General features: G+C 39.1%; 1 protein-coding gene across 2 annotated transcripts; it reads left to right on the top strand.

Moving 5' to 3' along the window:
* The first annotated feature begins 1,179 nt into the window (after positions 1–1,179).
* On the top strand, positions 1,180–19,712 carry AP1AR (adaptor related protein complex 1 associated regulatory protein). 2 transcript variants are annotated; one of them, XM_086464043.1, is made up of 10 exons: positions 1,180–1,256; positions 6,054–6,102; positions 7,699–7,725; positions 8,516–8,541; positions 9,435–9,531; positions 10,269–10,367; positions 13,371–13,432; positions 14,245–14,318; positions 15,212–15,340; positions 17,357–19,712. In XM_086464043.1, the coding sequence occupies exons 1-10, from the start codon at positions 1,180–1,182 to the stop codon at positions 17,620–17,622; spliced, it is 906 nt and encodes a 301-aa protein (XP_086320169.1). In that variant the 3' UTR covers positions 17,623–19,712. The 2 variants fall into 2 exon arrangements, with proteins under 2 accessions (XP_086320169.1, XP_086320170.1); XM_086464044.1 differs by lacking the exon at positions 10,269–10,367.
* Positions 19,713–21,595: the final 1,883 nt, after the last annotated feature.

Here is a 21,595-nt window from a genome sequence, read left to right as displayed (position 1 = left end):
GATTCTGGATGCTTTGAATATGGGGCAAAGGCATTTCTTTTCCATATTATTTAGCTTTTTATACCAAATAACATGTGGCTATATGTGTGCCTTCCACATTGTCCTGCTGTAGCTCTCAAATGTTCATCTAGAGAATGTCAATGCAGTCTCAGTTCTGATTCTGTTTTTCTGCTGTGTTTGCTAGAAACTTTCAGGTGTTGTGGTGTTTGCCAGAATCATCCATCATAGTTCTTGTAGCTAAACCTCAGAAAGACAAATAATGATAGCCCTTGTTGTTTACATACTGGGGTTTAGAGGAGTCACACAAACAACTAGTTAATGTTTTTGATAATGAAGTATCCAAAGACTTACAGAAGTTACAGATGAAGTAGTCTGGTGCTCCAAATGATGTTTTGGGGCTGAAATAACAATGGTGGGGTTTCGGTTTTTATTAAGCAATTTTTGTTTGCATAAAGTGTACAAGCTGTAGTGAAGACAAGCCAAGACAAAGGGTTTCACAACAGACCTTATGTCTCTTCATGGCATGAAATGGAGGGTAGTAAAGTAAATGTAAATAAACCCATCACACCTGTGGCATGCAGTGATGATAACAGTTGATCATGAGATGCTACTGCCTTTTAAGGCAGCTTTGTGGCAAAACCTTTTTTTTTTTTTTACCCATCTTGTCTTTCCCAGATGACAGAACCTCGACACCCGCTTGGGTTTCCCGCAGGGCCTCCCCTACCTCGCTCGCACCCGCAGAAGCCAGCTCGGTCACCTCCACCTCGCCTCCCCGCTGGGTTTCTTCCCTCGAGACAACACCCGGGAGGGAAAAGAGCCCCTTTGGCGCCGGTCCTGGAGGAGAGGAGCCCTCGGAACCCCGAGATTTGCCGCGGAGGCCGGTCTCAGGCGGGCGGGCCCGGGCGCTGTCGCCGCCGCCTTCCCCTCAGCGCCCGGGAGGGGGCGGAGCCGCCGCCTCTGGGGGCGGTGCCAGCGCTCGGGGCATGCGGCGTGCGCCTCTGCGCAGCGGCCGCGGCCATGAGGCTGTGGGCGCGGAGCCTCCGCCCGCCGCCGCTGCCGCCGCCGCCCGGCCCTTTGTTTCGTAGGGTCAGCGGCTGCCCTTCCTCTCCGCCCTCCATGGCGGGGGCGGTTTGAACCCGCCGGAAGGGAGGAGGAGGAGGAGCCGCCGCCCAGGATGCGATGGGGAACTGCTGGGCGCAGTGGTGCTGCGGGCTCTTCTTCCGGAGGGAAGCCAGCCGGCTCCAGCGAGGCGGAGGGTAAGCAGGCAGCGCGGCTACCCCTTTCCCCTCCCCGGGGCGGGGAGGCGCTGGGCCCGCCCGGTTCCGCCTTCTCCTCCTCCTCCTCCTCGGCGGGAGGTGAGGAGATGCGGCCAGGCTGGAGGGCACTGGGGTAGCTGGTCCCCGTCCCCCGCGGGGGGTTTTGACAGCGGGACGTGGGCTGCCTTGGGGTAGCGGGTGGTGGTGGTGGTGGGGTGACGAGGTCGGGGAGGTGAGGTGGGCCAGGGTGAGGGTACCGCGGGTGTTCGCCCCCTCCCCGCAGCAGCGCGGGTAGGTTGAAGGGAAAATAAAGAAAGAAAAGGCGTGTGCGGGGTCTGCCTCGGCAGCTGGGGCTGATGAAATGCCGTCCAAAGGTTGCTCGGCGTTGTGCGGTTTGCACGGTGGGTGGTAATATCCTTCCAGGGATGGCTTGGGGTCACTGACTGCGCGGACATCCTCACTCCTTGGCCCTCTTCAGGGTTGTTTTTCCAGAAGCAGTTTAAAGATTTTTTTTTTTCCAGGTCAGTTGTCAAAATCTGTGTTTGTGCAAAGATGGAAAACCGCTATTTTCTGGAATATGTTTTTGTGTTCGCAGAGGCTGAGACCCTGTTAGGTTAAAGTGTGACTACTACAGAAGATCAGGAGCAGAATAATCTGAATAAACTTCCATATTTCTTGTAAATGTGTTTTATTCTGCAACAACCAGTTCATGGAAAAGCAGTGTGCAAACCAGGGAGAGATACATTACCTGTACAAGGAGCTGGCTTTCTTCCATATGCTTACCAGTATTTGATACTTATATAGCACTCTTTTATTGACTGATGTATTAGGATTTAAGTCCTTCTAGACAGATATGTGGAGTATTTCACATGCTGTGAACTCACAGCCCCTCATTTCACATCCTCTAGCAGGCAAGACTGTTCTGCTTGTCCTGAAGACCTTTTAGGGATACTTTTCAGAGATGGGTGAAAGACCAGGACAGTGTGTGCAGAAGATACCTGCTTGTGTTCTTAGCTCTCTCTAGCTGAGGGTATGAGAACATCTGAAGTGCCTGGACAGGTGGCACTTCAGTGTCTGTTTCTTGTACTATACACTTGGAAAAACAGGCAATACTTGAAAGGTTCTTGCTTCATGTGTGTCTTTTTGCTGAGTCTCCATTCATAGGCTAATACCTTTTTTTGTAGCAGTTGAGGGTAGTGACAATTAAGTCTGGCAATGTGTACTTACCCTGTAAATTAATGCTTTGATTGTGGGGTCTCTCTGGTCTTTCATTTCCTCCCCCAGCTGCTTTTAATTGACTTAACTGACTTAGGAACACTGGGTAGGAGACAGAGTCCAGAAAGGCACTAGATTGTCTTGACTGTGACAGCAAATTCTAGCTACACAGCTATCTTTTTATCTTTCACTTGGGTCTAAAGTATTGCCTATATTTGTTGTTTTTCCCTGCCTTGTATCTTGCTTGTATGTTTGCAATACTGTGTTCCCCTTTTGTCTATTAATTGGTGTTTGCATTGTCAGATACCTGTTCTAGTACTGAGGTTTGGTGCAGGTTTGATTCGTGAAGCGTCATTTGTTAGCTTCCTGCCACACTGCCTCTTAGTCTCCAATTGGTTTTTGGCAGATGGTCACTGAAATTACTGTCCTGTTAGCCAGACTTTGTGTGTTTCAGTGCCTTTTGTGTAACCACTGGCTTACTGCTTGCTTAGGTTTTAGAATGGCAAATGTGGATGCTGATGCCCAGACGAGCAATGCTCTTCTCTTAAATGGCAGGGAATTAATGAAGAAATTAAGTGTACTCTCAAAGGAGATGTTTGTTTGTCATGATGGCTTAGCTACTCATTTAGTCCAGTATCAGACTGTCCTTACCAGTAAAATTAATCGTATATGCACATTTCCTTAGGTGTTGCATAGCCTGTAGTGAAAGTCTGAGGAGAAAATTACAGGAGTACAGAAACTAAACCTTTCCAACTGAAGGGGCTGCATCTATTTGGATTGGCTTTTGAAGCCTGAACCTGGAATATTGTACACAGGGATCAGTGTATGGAAAAAAAGATGGTCAGTGCTACCTCTTGCAGTTAGCTGGCACATGTCCCAGAGCATCTTTGCTTTCTGGGTGTGCTGGTAGTTTGCAGAACAGTATAGGAGTGTTGAGCAATTTGGGCATTTTCCTTCCACTGTGCGGTGGGAGGGGCAGGCAATTGTATTAAAAACAAAACTGTAAAATGTGTCTTAAATTTTCCAAGTTTGCAAGTTGGATAGCTACCAAATTCTGCAGATTTGGCCACTTCTGGAACAGCATAATACAATCATGTAGCTTATGAAGTTAATTGTGATTATTTTAATTGCTTGCATTTCCCCGCACCCAAACTAGTGCTTCATTATTCTTAGATGTGCCAAGATTTAACTGTAAGAAATGAACTCTGAATTAAATAATTAAGTATACAGTTTTTAACACTTTTTAAGTGTTTATATTGTGCAAGATAAACTGCCTTTGCTTGGAATTGTGCTTAAAGTTGTGGGAGATCTATGTATGACTTGCTGCAGTGATTTTTAGTTTCATGTTAAGCATGTGTAAGAGACATGAAAACACCAAAACCTTCTTTAGTGTAGTATAAGTTTAACTTTCTGTAAAAATACAAATTTTCAATTGGTAACTTTAAGGGAGTGCCCTTATGCTTGGGCTGAAATAGTTTTGCTTGAAGTACTACAAGCTGCAGCTGTAATTAGAAAGTGGGTCATAGCTAATTTGTCACTATATTCAACACTCTCTACTTCTAGAGGAGTGTTTAAAGGGGGTGGTGGAAAAAAAGAGAAGAATAAATATTTCTCTAGGTTATTTGTTTGGTTAGATTGGGAGGGGTTATGTAGTAAAATTGAAACAATCCTTTTTGTCACTAGTGTAGAAAAATTTTAACTCGTGCCCTGGTTGTAATAGATTAAATGCTCGTTTTTAGTGACTTTTTCCCCCACGTACAATCTGTATAAGTTGGTTGGGTTTTTTAAAATAAAAGGTGACATGACTTTGCGTAAAAGGAGAATAAAGCATGTGTACGTATGGAGTGCTGAAAATTTAGTGTCTCTGATAGCTTTGAAGATTGAGCTGACTGTCTCTATAGGTCCTGTGGCCTGTTAGCTGAACTGTTTTCTCTAGTACCTGTCAAACCTAAATGTTTAAGCCTGTTAGAAAATAATGAAGCAGTAGAGCTTAAAGAATAATAAAAGCTGTACACATTTTTATAGGTTACTATTATTGCAGTTGGAGTTATATATGGGGGTGAAGCTGTTGGGCCTTCCATTTCTGTCCCTAATGACCTCAATCTTCCATAGTTGCTCTGGGATTTAAGGGCAAACTCTGGCACAGAATTAGGTCTTTTGTTAGAGTCCCTGTTCAGCAGGTAGCAGAAAGTGTAGCTCATGTCATTGCTGTTGGGCTCCTGTAATTTCATTGAGTAAGCTTGCACTGCATTGTCTTAGTTTTCTATGGGTTTGCTGCTCCTACTTTGCAACTAATCTGACTGCAGCTCATGTGTTTGTGAAGTTGAGCAGAATTTAGTTAATGCCTGATGCTGTAAACTGGAATTATAGTTTTGTTAACAACATTGATAGTCCTGAAAGAATTTCCTGTATCAGTTTTATTATATTAGATTATTTTTGCTGTACAGAAACCAGTATCACTGTTTCACAGGGGGGTAGCATTGAAGTTACTACAAGCATTCATGCCATGCATCCCAGTGATACTTGTGATGTAGTGCATGGATTCAAGTGGTCTTTCACCTCTGGTTTCATAGCAATGAATCAATTTGTAACAGTTCCTTGGTGGTAGCTCCACAGTGTGAGGTACACTGCTGTGGAGAAGGAAAGGCTGCGCAACAAGTGGGTTGTGCAAGTTGCCAGGGGAGATGTACCCTAACTGACTTCCAAAGAAAAATGTGATGGAGATGAAATAGGATATGATTAAAATAATTCAGGCTTTGGCTGGTGTGTTGCTTTTAGTATAGTAGAAGTAGGTGTTGGTTGCGAGTACAGAAGGATCTTTTGTACAAGTATGGAAATGCCTGAGGGCCTGGGTTTATTCCTGTTGTCAGTCAGCACTTGCAACTGGAGACTCTGGTTTTTAAAATAGTTTGAAATGGATGTTATGCTGAAGCACCAGAATACATTTGAATGCTTTTGGATGATAGCCAAACCTCTTTCACTAGGTAAAAATGTGTTCAGGTAACTTAATACTGTGGTGCTTTTTATAAAGGACACTGTTAAGACAGCTAAAGAATCAAGGTGGAGGCTGATTCCCTGTGTAAAGTTACAGACTGTGAGTAATTTTTGGTAGCTGAAAAGTATTGTCCTGACCTCCTTCTAGACACTTTTCTCTGGGGTTCAACCTTCCAGCTGTGTCAAGCTGTCAATAAAATTGTTTAACCTTGATGTTGTACAAGGTGCTATGCTAGTAAAGAGTGAAGTGCCATGATGAGCAACAGTGTCTTCAGAAATTGCCTGGAACAATGTTTTTCTTTTGAGAAAAATGTACCAAAGAAATTGCAGGACACACTAAATGTCTGTAAATGTCAAGTCCAGCATCTTGGTAAGTGATTTCTTTGCACTTAAGGGTGTTTGTCTTATCTCTAGTTCTAAAGAAGGTGTTTACATGCTTTTGCTCTTTTCTATTCTGGTAGTGATGCAGAGCGCTGGTTAACATATACTTAACATAATTCAAAAGCTATTTAAAATTACCAGGCTTGTCTTCCTTCTGCTGTGAATTGAAGACTATTCTATAATGTAACTGTAGACTTATTTTTCTAGGTCAAAGTATTTTAGAACATGTTCAACAGGTGAACACTTCACTATAGAGGTGAGTGCTTACATTTTTAGCAATTTAAAGAACAAAAAGTGGAGGAAGCTGAATTCTAGCAATGCCTTTAATGTTTTCTGCAGTTGATGTGCACTGAAATATTCTGGGTTTTTCCAGACCAAATTGATGCAGCACTTGGTGGCAAGATAGTGGTTCTTATAGCAGCTCTGAACATGAATGATCTCACTTTAAGCTATCATTTGGAAAGAAGAGAAGTTGTGATCTGTTGTGATCTGATACCGCTAGAGCATTCTGAAGTCTGACTATTGCATCTTTCATCACTGCTGTGTTGGGAGTGATTTTTCTTTTCTGCTTGTGTTAAGTGCAGGATACTTAGATCTTGATTGCAGGATCATGAATATGGTTCTACAAAAATCCAGGATCTGATGAGGTTACTTTCTAGTTAGTTGTATTTGTAGTCTGCTTAGCTCACTACAGAGGTCCTTTGGGCCACCAAGTACCACCCCTTTTTGCCAAGGGTAGTGTAAGGTTAATTTGTGTAAGCTGGGGTTCTCAGAATAACCTGGTTTACTTTCTCTGAGTGTTCCTTATGGTCTAAAAGTCCTAGACCTTTCAGATTGCCCCCATTATGGAGAATAACGCTAATAACTGTAATCACTGCTTTGGTGTTCAAGGAAGGGGACGGATGTATATGGTGAGGGATATCTGTTTTAGCACACAACTTCCAGTTGTGAGAGTGTTCCTGCAGCAGAACTATGATGGGGAAAAGAAGGTTCTGTCCTCCCAAATTCTTGTTCATGTTCTGCTTACAGCAGTTAGTCAGTGGGCAGGTCAGTAAGGAGTCTTGCTGTAGGTACTGACCTCTGTTTGAGGTATTGACTACACATGTGATTACTGAAAGTAGTGTGGAGAGCTTCCATTGCTTTGTTTTTATGTGATAGCTGAACTTCTGCTGGATGAGTTGGTGCAGCTTAGAATGCTTTGTTCTGGCCCAGTTTGGGTGCTTTTGCCTTCCTATCATTAAACATTATGATGCCTTTACTGACATTGATTATGTGCAAAGCTGGGAGAGGGGTTCTTGCTTGTTCGTTTTGAGAATTCTGGGTGGAAAGCAACTGTTTTCTGTAAATTAAATACCCCTTCAAATACTTTCTGATATGCATCACAGTTGTCATGTGAGGTAGAGGTTATGTATACCCCTTACACCTTCTGTGTTTTTAAATTGAGCAGGTGCTTTGGTGTATGTCAGAGCCATACCATTCCTTCCACTGCTTGCACTGTCATGCTTCAGATGCACAGAATTATTAACTATCTTATAAGCTACTGAGATTTCATTTTTATCAGGGCCGTCGGATACATTGTAGTGAAATACATGAATGTTTTTTGATTTTGACTCTTCTCCTTTTAGGCGAATATAATATTTAAGAAAAGAAGCACTGGTAAGAAGATAGGTCCTACTCTGAAAGTAATACTTCCCCTGAAAGTAGAGGCTTTCACAAATGCTAGCACAGCCCCACTGTTACCATTGGAGTAGTGTTTTTACAAGTCAGATATTACCTATGTTGTCATAATTGCTGTATGTGTTTAGTGACTTGTTAAATTGAATTGTAAAGATTGTTTACTCTTTCTCTGCAGTTTGAGAACCTAGTGGAAAGTGATGAGGTAGGTACCTGGATCATAATGTGAAGCCTCCTAGTACAACCCTTAAATTATTTCAAGATCTGTATCCTCCTCCCACTTTAGGCTATGTTGTAGACTTAAATCAGAGGTTTTCTTTTTACTTTTGAGTTTTGTTTGCTCTAGGAATGAATATTCAACACTTTGGTAGAGTTGAAGACCTGAGAGAAGAGAACTTTGGGGGGAGTATGGGAAGTAACACTTTCAGGAAGAGAGCACTATAGACATTAGGAAGGCAAAAAGAAGAGGGGGAAAAGCAGGGGAGGGAAGGCTTGAAGGAGAATTTGCCTCTGGTATCTCTTATATAAGCCTCAGCAAATGCTTTCTATCAGAACATAAATGGACCTGGGTTGCTTTGCTGAGGAAAGTTTTAGGACTGCTCTGTCTTTACAGTTATGGGTAAACTGGCTGAGCAGTACTTCGGAAAAATAGTTGACCTTAAAATTTCACTCTTAAACTTAATACAGCTTGATAGTGGGTGGGGGACACACCACACTTTCAATACCTGTATGTAAAGACATGAGGACTAATAGTTTGGTTCCTGAAATACACTACTGGAAGATTTATTTTCAGTTGGACGTACTGATTTATTTTACTTGGTCAGCCACTTCAGCTGATTGCATAACAAGATTTTTGTTTAAATTCCAACTTAAAATGGGATTCCCCCATAATTGTAAAGTCAATATATGGGGGAAACTATGATTTTGTATTTTTTTAGTATCTTAAAATTGATTAATTGATGGGATTCTCAAACTCAGATTTTTTTTTTTAACAGGGAGAAAGCCCAGGAAGCAGTCACAGGTAAGACTTTGCGATTCAAGACCTCACCTTCCCTCTGCTCTCTGACTGTGGCTATTAAATTTTTCAGAGTTCCTGTGAAAACCCTTTCTGCCTTTTTAGTTGTCAGATACATGGAAAGAACACAGGTCAAACTAACCTTAACACTTAGCTATGTCAAAACAGTTTAGATAATGCATCATGTAAAAACTATTTAAGATAGTTAAAATGGTATGTTGCAAAGAGAATCTTTATTCTTGTACCCAAGGTCTGCATTTAAAGTTACAGAGGTGTTAGTGCTACACCTCCAGTGAAGTTTTTGTGTGTTAATACTTATGTAAGCAGGAGAAACATAGAGGTCTACTCTACAGAAATGTTTGAAGGCATCAAAGTATACACTTACTTTGTCTAATTCTAGAGATTTTGTATTGAAGTTTGATAGTTCCCAAAATGTTGTTCCCTGTCAATGGTCCCAAAGAAGCAATATAGCAAATTATAATAATGCTTTTGCTGTCTTGTTGGTTAGATATATGAAAGTAGACATAAAGTAGGCAACAGATGAAAGGGGAACAATGTACAATCAAGGGACTGAAACAAGTAAGATAAAGTGAGATTTACATGACAATGATATTACCCATTCTCTTCTAGTAGTGCTGTTAGCATGTGATGTTTTGAAAATATGCTTTCTGTAAAGACAGGAAAAATGCTTTGTAAGAGTGAGGAGAGACAGTGTTGTCTTGAGTAAACTGGGACTTTGGAGCTCTGCTCTCAGGAGGAGCAGGCCAAAAGCGCAGCTTGTTGAACTTGCATTAAAGGACCAGTCAAGAAAGACTGTGGTGGGTATGTTTAAGTGCAGCTTAGGGTTGTCATGCGTAAATAATAGATGGAGCCTTTTTGTGTTTTTCCCATACTTTTAGACCTCTGACTGAGGAAGAAATTGCTGACTTGAAAGACAGACATTATGACTCCATTGCTGAAAAGCAGAGAGTTGTTGATATGAAACTTCAGTCAGAGGTAAGCGGTTATAAGGACTAGTGTGGTATGGATAGCGTTTCTTTCGAAGTAAAAATCAACCATGAACACAAGGAGATTCCATTTGCCTGAATAAAACACTTGGGTTTTGTTCATCAGATTGCATATTTTAGTCTACAAGGTACACAAAGATTGCTGCGCAACTAAGTTGGTATCGGAGATTGCTTCTGTTTAATAGCCTCTTAGCTGAAAAATGGAGTGAATAGGCTGGCGCTCTGACTGAGAGCTGTTAAATTAGAATTTGTTTTATGCAAGGCAAAATGGGGCATACACTTGATTCATCTTTCCTTGTGAGCTTTTATTAAGGAAAAAATCTGCAACTTGTTTTGCTGTAGTGTTGCAGCAATTAATGGAATATGATGTGGAATATGACATAGAAAGTGAGAATTATTTTTTTAAGTACCAATGAAATATGCAACTGAAAAGATTGAAGTCTTTTACTGTGCAGTTCATAATAAAATGCAACATGCATTTACAGCAATTTGATAGTAATTATGCTTATTCAATAGGGTAATGTTTAGTTATCTAAATTTCTTGGGATGTTTGGTGGGGGGAAGCTGTTAGATTCAGCTAATGAAGAAAAATGGTTTAGCTATAGTCAATTTTATTTTATTTTTATTTTCTAGTAGCTCTTTTGTTTTATTGAACTTACAGCTTTATTCATAGGAAGATAGATAGGTTCTGCTTTTGTTAACCATTACTATTTTGTTCATATACAGTTAGCCTTACAAGAGGAGAAGTTAAGAATAGAAGAAGAGGCTTTATATGCTGCACAACGTGAAGCAGCCAGGGCAGCAAAGCAGAAAAAGCTCTTGGAGGTGAGGGGAAAAAGACCCCAATATATATCAGAGCTTCTGTTCTGTTTCTATGTATGCAGACTTTCCTAATATCCTTTACATCTCAGGAAATGTAATGAGGAAATTGCTTTGGCTTGTAAATTCCTGTAGAGAAAGAAATATGATTTCAAAGAACAGCTGAAAATGATTGGAGTTGTTTGAAAGAGCTTCTGTTGCAGAGTATAGATTTTGAAAATGATATGTATGATTTTAATCTATAATTAGCTTCACAGACTTCTTATGTTATATAGAAGTTACTGATCTTTAATGTAAAGTGATTGTGACTGTTTCTAGTAAAAAAAAAAAACAAACCCTGAAATTAAGCATACTGTGACACAATTTAGATTTGTAAAATGTCCTTTGTATATTTGTGCACTTAATTGTTCCATATCTCTGGTTTGTGATAACATGGTGTTTTGAAGTCATCTGCATTTACTGTTGACCTGGCTTTGAGCAGGAGGTTGGACTAGCTGACCTCCTGAGGTCCCCTCCAACCTGAGTTGTTCTGTACTCTTGTGATTTGTAGGTGTAGTAGCCCAAGTCCAGTAATGACTTAACAGTAGCCTTTAATGTATCTGTGCCTACTTCCACATGTCTGGTGTGCATGCTTTTGGAGCTTGGTCAAGCAAAACAAGAACAATGTTATGTTTTCCTGCTTTTTTGAAAACCTGTGCTGTTCTGTATCCTGGGAGTATTTATTATTGATGGTTTTCATGTTGCAGTTCAGAGTTACATGTTATTGGTGCATTTAATACTTTTGTCATCTTAAGCCATTAAAGTATGTCTTCTCACAAACCTCAGGTTGCTGGAAATGTGCATGTTAAAATGAACATCTTCACTTCTTGCTATCTCTCCATCTATAATGTGTATGGCTGGGGTTGTAGCATGTTCAAGGAGACAGTCCACTAAACATGTGATATGTGTTCCTTTAAGAAGTAAACTTTTGAAAGTCAGATTTAGACTAATCAAAAGTCTGAAGTCCACAATAGCTATAGGGGGGATTTTAACCCCAGCCTATCATCTATATTCAGAAGAGTGAATTGAAAATTGTTATTTTCAGACTGATAGCGATGACTGAGTTTTCATGTAGTATTTATGTTGCTAAGTATAGTTCTCATCTCACATTTCTCTAGCTTCCTGTCATTTGGTATGGGAGGGTTAATTCTTTCTGACTCTTTTTGCCTGCCTTTTTTTAACACTTTTGGTCTATATAAAGTCAGCAAAAGTAGGTTGGTTTTTGGTTTTAACTGCTTTTTGTGGAAGTTCTGTGCAAGAAATGCTATTTTTCTTGTCTTTCAGTATTTTTTAATATGCATCTCTTTTGGTCAGGACTTCAGATAGAATGCATTGTAGAGAGTTGAGTTTCCTCCACTTGTAAAATTAGTACCACTTATCTCCTTTACAAACCTCCCCCCCCCCAACCCACAAGGATTATAAGGATTTCTAAGAATGCATTTTTGTATAGAGATGCATCATTTAACCTTTTTAAAGAAACTAGAAGCCATTTTTGACTACATAACTCATCTCTCTGTGGGCAGGGTTTGTAACAGTGGAGAATTTTAATGTGTGTGTATCCTGGAACTTACAGTGCCAGATATTTGTATGTGACCTGGCAAAATGGGTAGATAATTTTGTGAGTATATGGATCTTAAAAGAAAACTGTTGCTTATGTCAGTAACTGATTTTTACAGATTTGTTAGCTATGTTGATGCCAATTCCTATCTCTTCCTCACTGTGTACCGAAGTCTTCTTGCCTCTAACCACCATTACGTGATATTTCTACTACTTTTATACTGCCCATTTCCTTACTGGTTTCAATCTGCTGATTCTGATACTTAATTATTTAAATTCCCAAGGTGGGAAGGGTGCCAGGAAACAAACCCATCATAGTCTTGGATTGAAAAATGCTAGCTGATCCAATGCAGTTATGTCACAAGACTATTTACCCTACAAAAAGCAATTCTGAGATGAAGTTTAAGTTGACATTAAAAATAATGGTTTATTTACTCCTGCTTTTCTTTTGCTGGGTAATGAAGGCTGAGAATAGATTATTTTTTTTTTTCAGACAATACAGTAGCTAGATACATCAGACTTGCCTATAAAACTAGCTCGTTCATTTTTGTCTTAGTCTAGAACAATTACTGCTTCATAACTGATTGACCTTTAATCATGTAGTTGATGTGCCCAGTTTTCATGCTTTCACTTTTTCAAGGCAGGGAAAAGAGACAACTTAAGTTTTTTAACTCAAGCCGAACCCTACTTCCATCCAACAACGTCTGTTGTTTCTCTTCTAACTACAAAATAAATGCATTTATGGCTTCTGTCTTGCATTTTTCATACTGTTTTTGCCTAGTGATACCATGAAAGCTTTTTACCTTAAGAGTGTAGAGGTACTAATACTTTTGGCCCAGCAAGGCAAGAGCTTTTATGAACATAAATGAAGCACTTAATGCTGATACAGACAACCAGAGGAGATGGCAGTGTTGCTTTGCACAGAGATAAAAGGACACGGAGGAAATATTTCCTTTTAAATGGTAGGCTGACTGTTCTGGTGCACAGAGCAAAACAAATCAAACCTAACCCAGGTGTTAGTTCTGTTGAAAATACTTGTGGCTTAAGATAAGGCAATAAAGGACAGATGCAATTGTGAATGAGGTGGTGTTCACGTGTTTCTAGACAGCGATGGGTTTTTTTGAGTGTGTGAAATAGGTTAAAACGTTGAGCTTTTGTTCACAAAGCTCCCCTCTTAAATGGAGAGATTGCTGAGATGGAAAACAATACCGCTTGCATGTAACAGTCCCTTCAGTATCACAAAATTTGATCTTTATTTGAATGAAAGTCAGTCTTTTCCTGAGTTAGACTTCGACTGCTCCAAGGGCCAGGACAGTGCTCCTTCTAAAATGTCGCAGTTAAAGGAATGCTTATATAGTATGTTACTCTGAGTGATTGCATTCAGCTTTTTCAACAATTTACTTCTTTCAATAGCAACGTAGACAGCAAAGGATAACACAGAGAGCCCATGCTGTTAATAATGGAGAATTTCAGAGGTAAGATGTGAATTTTTGTTAATGTTAACAGAGAACCGTGACTCTTTACTCCTGGTCCTCATCTCCCTTCACAAAAATTCAGTGTGTTTTTCAAACCTTCTGTACACAGTATTTCTAAGTCAGAGTTGTTTTAATTCATTGCAGTTTTCTTAACACTGAATAGTTCCTGAATGCAAACTCATTACTATTAATCTGAAGAATTAGGGGGTAGATTGCCTTTGTTCTAGTTTTCACTGTAGCTATGGGACTGCGTACAAAACTGAACAAAACCAAAACCACAAAAAATGCCCCAAAGAAATTTATTGTGGAACAGTATTTGAGTTTAGAAAAAACTCTAAAATTAAACACCTGTTTTTTTTTGAATGAAAGAGGGATGGGAGGGATTTTCACTTAGGGAAGTACAGTTAGAAAAGGAGCTGTGAAAACTGAGGTCTTATGGCATGAGTAGGAACTAGCCAGAGTTTAGAAATGAAAGGACTGCAGTTAGCAGGATTTGAATTCACTAGTTAAAAAAGGAATTGAAAATTAAGGAGGCATTATCTGAAGTGACAAAGAATGAGAAAGGAAGAGTTGTTTTGTGACAAGTTAATTCATTTTTAACCGAGAAAACTACTAAAAATTGAGTATAAGCTCAGACTGAGAGGATGTGATGAGTAGGACTGGAAAGGCATTCTGTAGATCATTTTATAAAGATGTTAAAGGTGTATGTGCTTTCTAGCATAGAACTGGGGGGCATGTGGATTAATGTATCTTCTTTATGGCATCCCTAGAGGTTTATAAAGCTAAAAAGGATACCTGCATTGTTCTTACAGCTGTGTGGCAGAGGAAGATCTTGATTCTTTCTTAAGAAATACAAAATTCCAGTATGAAGCTTTTCGAAGTAGTAGTAAGTCTTCCTTTTCTTATGCCTGTCTTTAAATGTCAAGTGACTCTGAGGAGCAGAGTGCCATTTCTTTTTCTAGATAAACATTGCTTATTTTTTATATAGATACACCCACACATAATATATATCAAACATGTATACATACATCTGCATTAAAAAATCTGATAGAAACTTTTCTTCTCTAATCCCTGATGCTTCAAGTGTTCAAGAAACACTTCCAGTTCTCAAAAGCAAGTTCTGTAAGCAAACAAGTCTTGTGCGTGGATTTTATTTTATGGAGGCAACATCAATGTATTGAACTCTTCTTTTCTTGTAAAACCTAACTGTGTGTTAAAGATGCAAATGTGTGCCTATAGCTTTTTTTAATCATTTCTTAGCAAAATACTTACAATCATATTAACGGTTAACTGTTCTCAAATGAAGTGCAAAAGAGGATTTGGCTGCCTGTATTTAAAAATTTCACTAACAACTTAAAGGAAAACCATTTTACAAACTTATATCCATAAGTTTTGATGGCAATATGTGATAGTTACTAAGAAGCTGGAGGACTGACAGTAATTCTACTGCCTGTAGTTTGGGGTTTTTTGCAGGGGAGGGTTGGGTCTTGGTTTTGGTGGGGTTTTTTTGGCAAGTCTGCACACAAGTCCAGTTTACAGCTTACTAAATTCTTCCATAGTTCTAATTAGATGGTATTGCTAAATGTGCTCTTGTAGTATCTTCATGATGTTGACTGTTAAAAAGCTGCCATATGCTCTTTGAAGTGAAGTGCTTTTTCAAATGTTCCTGAGCTTTAAAGGCCATAAAGCACAATAAAAGCTTTCAAAGTAAGTTTGGTTTTGCCTATTGAACCTGAAACTCAAGTATGTTGATGAAATCAAAATATCTTTTTTACATAGGACTTTCATCTGATGCTACAGTGCTGACACCCAACACAGAGAGCAGTTGTGACTTAATGACCAAAACAAAATCGACAAGTGGGAATGATGATAGCACTTCATTAGATTTAGAGTGGGAAGATGAAGAAGGTATTTATTTTGCTGTTCAGTTTCATTCTGAACTTACTAGTTAAAAATGCTGATAGTTTAATCTGTTGATTGTAAATCTGTTGTTTTCAAAGGGGAAGGTGATTTAAAAAGTAATTCTGATGGAATCTGTCAAGTGTGTCATGATTAAACTGTAAATTATTTTTAGCTAGAAAATTGCTTATTTTGATACATGTGGTTATCTGTCTAATAAAGGAATTTATTTGGATCCTTGAGTCTTTCCACAAGTTAGCCACAAAAGGCAGGAACTCACCGCAAAACTAATAGTAAAGAAATGGTGCCCTCTTGTGAGCCAGTGGCAGCAGGAACAGCTTGTTCTTTGTTTTAAAATGTAGAAGTTGGTCAGGAGTCTCTGACCAAAGTATCTTGGGAAGCATTGTTTCTTAAGCCCTAATTACTTCTCTTATAACTTCTACTGGAGACCTGGGTCTGTGTTCCGGGTGGGTATCCCCACTATCCTAATTGCTGCTGCTATTTGTTACAGATCTTTTCTGCTGCTCTTAGTAAATCTACATAAGCTCTTGTCTTTGTTTCAAAGTTAATCCAAAATTTTGAGACTTTGACTCTTGAGCACCTCACCAAAAAAGCTAGGATTTCTTTTAGCTAATGCATAGCAGACTTTTTTTTGCTTTCATAGACTTTTTTGACACACTGTGTAGTTTAAATGTTTAGCACTGTGTAGTTTAAATGTTTAGCACTGTCAAGAGCACTAAAATACCTAGTTTGGAAACCTGTTTTGAAAGATTTAACTGTCTCTGATCTACCTGCATGTGAAACTATCTTGTTCATTTGACTGGTGAAGGGTCTTGTGGCATACAAGCTTGTATTATCCTTGTTGTTCAGAAATGTAATTCAGTGTGTAAGATTAACAGGTTGTGATGTTTGCTATTCATTGTTCTCTTACCACTGTCACATTGACTTAGCCATAAGTATTGATCTGGTTTTGAGGTAACTAAACAGTAAGTGCTGAGGAGGGCTGAAAACTGCCTAAAACCACAGAACAGAATTACTGCATAGTTCTGGTTTTGATTCCTACTAGCCTGTGCTCTACAAAGGGGAATAGTCTTTAAGAGTGGGTCATTGTAATGGCAGTTATCTCTCCTCCCTAGTAACCTCAAATCTCGAGCAGAAGGCATGGTAAGATAAACTTACGTTAAAAACAAAACAAAACAAACCAACCAACCAAACCCAAAAACATAAAAAGGAAAATTGCTTATGATTGAGAACACAGCTTGTTTTCATGGCTGCAAAGGAAGGAATATGGTCATTTGAAAGAAGTGTTTTTGCAAGGACTGAGTAGTTTTTAGCACATTTGTGGCAGATCTGGCCCAACTTTAAGTGTATTAAAACCATCTCCCTGAAGGGGCTGACTGCTTGCTTGCGATAAGAGGTTTAGTTACTGTGTGCGCTGTCAAAATCTACTGTGGAGACTGAGTGTGTGTGTGGGCTTAGTGATCTGGGATATTCACTTATGGTCTAGTCACACATTTTTACTGTTGGTAGACAAAGCTGTACAGGGACTGAACACAAAGCAGAGAAGAACTGCTGTTTTGAAAGGGTATTAGCCTTTTAAAAACAACCACTAAGTAACAGAGGATGACATTGCTTGGCTCAAAAGTTGTCAGATTAGGAGGTTCTTCAGTGGGAATGTCTAGGTCCTGAACTAGGCATAATTATGTACTACTACTGGTGGTGCATAATCATTATGTAATATATAGGAGAAAAACATTGCTAGTGAGTTGTTTCATTGTGGTGTCAGTCTTCCTTAGAACTGTGTAAAACAGCATCACTGTCTGTTGTGTTCATCTGGGCCAAAACTGACTGCAAATGATGGGTTTAATGTGAACACTACCAGAAAAAATACAGTGATGCTCAGCAGAGAAATTACCAGAGTCTGGATCTCTAAAGGATTCATGTTGTTTCTTAGGATGTTCTAACACAAATGTAAAGGTACTTCCCTCAAAATTATGTCTCTCATAAACATGTCTTAAATTGCAGGCATGAACAGAATGATCCCAATGCGAGAACGCTCCAGAACAGAAGAAGATATACTCCGGGCAGCACTGAAATTTAATAGCAAGAAGCCAGGAAGTAATCCAGCTTCGGCCTCTGACGATTCCAACGGCTTGGAGTGGGAGAATGACTTTGTTAGCGCTGAAATGGATGATAATGGCAATTCAGAATATGCTGGATTTGTAAATCCTGTATTAGATTTGTCTGCATCGGATGTAAGGATATCTGATTCCGATCGTCAAGACAGATAGTAGAACTGCGTGGCCCTTGTTTATGACCAAATGTTGAAAAGTGAAATAGAATGTACAGAACTAACTTGCTCTTTTATAACATGGTTCCCTTTTTCTGATAAATGGATCAGCAAGGAATGGGAATGACTTGCTATATCTGAATTAATTCTGAATTAAGTGCAATTTTGTCATCTACCTTCTAAACTTTTATGAAAACTGGGATGATTCTATTGTGCATATTTCTGGATATCTGGATTTAATATAAAATTACCTGCACTAATTGAAGCTTCATAGCTTGACATATCTATATTTTAACTAGCCTTTTTTCTGGATGATGTTTCTACTGATTTTGTTTTTAAAGTTAATCGTTGGCCTAACATTTCTCAAACAGTCTCATATAATTTATCTAATACTTGAATATAGAAAGAATTTTAAAATATTTATTTCCAATATGTGCTTTTTGACTGGTTCTTTAGCTCTTTGGAGGGTGAACTTAGCCAGCTGCAAAACAAATTTCACACATGGCAAATAGTAGTTTTTCCTTGTCTAGCTTATAGTCTTCCTAGCCTTGTGTTGTCCTCCTTCCATTTATTTCTTTTTTATTCCTTTATGCTAAGCACAGTTAACCTCAAACATAGTATAAATCATCAGGTTAGGTAAGATACTGTCTTGTATAATATGCCGGACTTAGTGTGTGCTAGATAGAAAAACAACTATAAAATTCTTTGTGTCAAATGGGAAATTTTAACCAGTATCTAGTAGAGACCTGGGAGGACCAAAGTCTTGATTTTCCTTGCCCCCTCATCCCTCCCAACAGACAACACCTGTTCCTACATGGTCCTTAAAATTCTTCAGTTGTGTAAGACTTTTAATTCAGCTTGACAGGAACAAGTATTGAAAAGCGACATTCTGTGAGCAAACTGGGGGAGGGATGATTGATTGCTTTGCTGCTGGGGTGGGAAGAACAAGAACGTAGAGACTGAATTCCTGTATCTGCATTTTAGCAAGAAAAAAATAGTTCAAGTTACAAAACACTGTGTTTAAGTGCTCTAGTTTTCTTGTGCCTCTAAACTGGACTAATATGGACTGAAATTCAAGGTAGTTTTCAGGTACTGCAAATCTGGTGTAATGTATTGTGTGGTCTCCCCAATATTTAATGTAAGTTATGCTTTTTAAAAAAAGCTCATTGAAGAGAACGTGCAAAACACTTGTAGATCTCAAGCTTTCTCCAAAGTTTCAGTAAAGCCATTCTACTCTACTGTTATTTTGTGTAGCTGTCTTGTTTTTCCCTGAAAAAAGGGTGACAGGGTGTAACTTCACTGTTGTGGAGTAAAAGCAGCATATAAATCTGCATCATCAGAAGGACTGAATTTGTTGGTGAAAGTTGTGTCACTGTTTTTGATCATCTAAGCTGAAGTATAGTACCAGGATCACTACAGTGTTGTCCTCTTCATGGTAACTTGAACAAAAATACTGCATACTTGGATTAAATATGTACAAACATCAACGCTAATGAATAGATAAATCTTGTTGATAACATTCCATTTCCTAAATTGTAGCTATGTCATTGAAAATATTTTAATGTAATTAAGTTTGCAATGCCTGTAATAAGCTTTAAAAATTTGTACACATCAAATGTATATTTTTGGTTTGGCATAAGCTACTACTACTGTGAACATTTATTTGTATAATCGATTCCTATGGAAATGAAGGCAACTTTCTCAATGTGTAAATAACATGGTTTTTTACCTGCCAAAACTGTACTTTGCCTGCAGTGGTCACTACTTTTCCTGACCAGTGAACAGGTGGTTAACTTGTCCTGACCATGCTTGGAGGAAGAAGACTAGTTGATAGTCCTGCTTGTAGAATGAACAAGCACTTGGGGGGAAAAAGGAAGCTGACTCCAGGTGAGGGCTTTTATGGTGACGGGCATGTTCCATAGCTGTGGCTAACAGCATTCTGCTTTTCAGGGTTTAGTGCACCACACTGAAACTATGGTTAATATTTGTGGAAATTTAAGAAAGATTATATAAACAGCTCATGTGGAGCAATTCAACAAACTGTAAAATGCCTATCTGTACAAATTTAAGTCATTAAAATTTTCAGTCTTATGTTTGGCAATGTTTTATCTGTTGTTGGTTTTGTGGCTGCCATGTCATATATAGTGGAAGCAGTATGTGAAGATGAATTGTTAAAATGTTACCCAAAATTACCTATGCGTCAGCTAAGGAAGGCTTTAATAAATAATAACCAGTGTCTCTTAACTACTGAGTTCCATAGCATCCCTTCTGAGACCTACTTTGGAAGAGAAGCTCTAACAAGCTGCAGTAACAGAGGAGTTGACAGGCCAGTGAACTGAAACTGGGTAACTGTACTGCTTAGTGGTAGTAGTTAGCAACCTGTTTTTTCAAGCCCAAAGCAGTACAAAACAAGAACATCCATATAATCTGTAATAATTTAAGAGCACTAGTAGGGAGCTGTTTACTGGAATGCAAAACTAATGCTCCTTCTTCCCTCACATGAGCTCAATTAGTGAATGTAAGAAATGCCATGCATTTTGTTAGAGAGGCTGATTTAAATGTAAAAGCTTTTATATGTAAGAGCTTGTCTCAGATGGTATTTGCATCTTGCTCTCTTTTTCTAGACAGCTTGCATTTGCAGGTATTAGCCACTCTGTCTAATTAGAGTAGAAATACTCTGGTCAGAAGCATGTAAAAGGTGAGCTGCTGCTGCTGGAAATCTGCAACCAGTAGCAGCAGTATGTGCTGACATGGTGACACCTGCTGGGGTTTGTTTTGTTAAGCTGAGGGGCTGGGTGTATGACTGGTGTTTGTGCCAAGATGGTGGCTGAATTGCACATCTAAGCTAAAAACTGTAAAAGTTGAGAGTACCAGTGTCTAGTTTAAAGAGTAGAAAACAGGGGAACCAGGTATTTTGGCAAGGATGAGATGAACAGACAAATGAAATCCTTGGGAAGCCTGTGTTTGAGTTTCATTGCCTCTCCTGTGACTGTCTTTCACATGTAGTTGGTTGCCTTAATCTCAGGTTATGTTGTGTAATTTGCTGTCCTCCCCTCAGTTTATAATTGTGGTTTGCCTGTAATGATTAATGCTGAAACGCATCCTAATGTTTAGGGATGATAAGGTGGGTAACTCTTATGTATGCTTGTGTCTTTTTCAAGCAAATTAATATATGGGACAAAAAACAAGTGCCCATGATAAGCTGAGGCCCTAGCAAAGAAAAACTTAACTGAGACAACCTGAAAACAAAATTGTAAGAGCTTGGGATGGGGGGGCAGAGGTAGAACACTTGCTGAAAGTATTTGTCAACTTTCATCTTGAGTAATGCCACTTTGAGAAAGCCCAGAGGAGTGCCAGTGAAAGTTTCTTACCTAGAGTGTCCTGGAAATAATTTTATTCACCATAAGTGCTCTTAGACTTAGTTGTAGAAGACAGCAAATCCTTACTAGGCAAGCAAATGCTTTTATTACAGAAATTATCTGGATTTTTACATACCATGATCACTGACATGGCATGTTTACTTACATTCACAAGCAAAAGTAGTTAACTTGAAATTTTTAATTCATTTTAAATAGATTTTAATTTATTTTAAGTAGAAGAAAAATTCTGCTGGAATTTAATAAAAACAACTTTAAAGGATGATGCTGACAAAGTGTTTCTAAGCTACAAAATCTGGGAAGTACAACCTAGGCTTGAAAATACTGTTTGGAATTTCATGTCAAAAGCAAAGCACAACAAATGCAGTGAGATGTTATTTTTTGCTAACCAATGCTGGGGCTAAAACACTGTTTTGCGTGCTCTATATTAATGCCTATTAAATCTACCTTCAAGGTACGTGGTCACAGTTCTTGAATCTGCTGCAATGGATTTGAGTGGTGCTCACACGTTTACGTGGCAAATGGTGGTGATCAGGGAGCACATCAGCCCTGGTGAAGACAGAGGCAGGAATGTGTTTCTGTTGAACAAGGTATGTT

Source organism: Leptosomus discolor, chromosome 4 (genome assembly GCF_034619465.1).
Source record: "Leptosomus discolor isolate bLepDis1 chromosome 4, bLepDis1.hap2, whole genome shotgun sequence".
NCBI classification, from domain to species: Eukaryota; Metazoa; Chordata; class Aves; order Leptosomiformes; family Leptosomidae; genus Leptosomus; species Leptosomus discolor.
Note: the sequence above shows the minus strand (reverse complement) of the source record. Positions and strands in the feature narration are given on the sequence as shown.

Excerpts from the sequence above, each read along its gene's own strand:
- AP1AR (XM_086464043.1), top strand. The coding sequence starts at position 1,180 with ATGGGGAACTGCTGGGCGCAGTGGTGCTGCGGGCTCTTCTTCCGGAGG. Across the intron at positions 13,433-14,244 it reads AATAATGGAGAATTTCAGAG|CTGTGTGGCAGAGGAAGATC; the intron begins GTAAGATGTGAA and ends TTGTTCTTACAG. Across the intron at positions 15,341-17,356 it reads AGAGTGGGAAGATGAAGAAG|GCATGAACAGAATGATCCCA; the intron begins GTATTTATTTTG and ends CTTAAATTGCAG.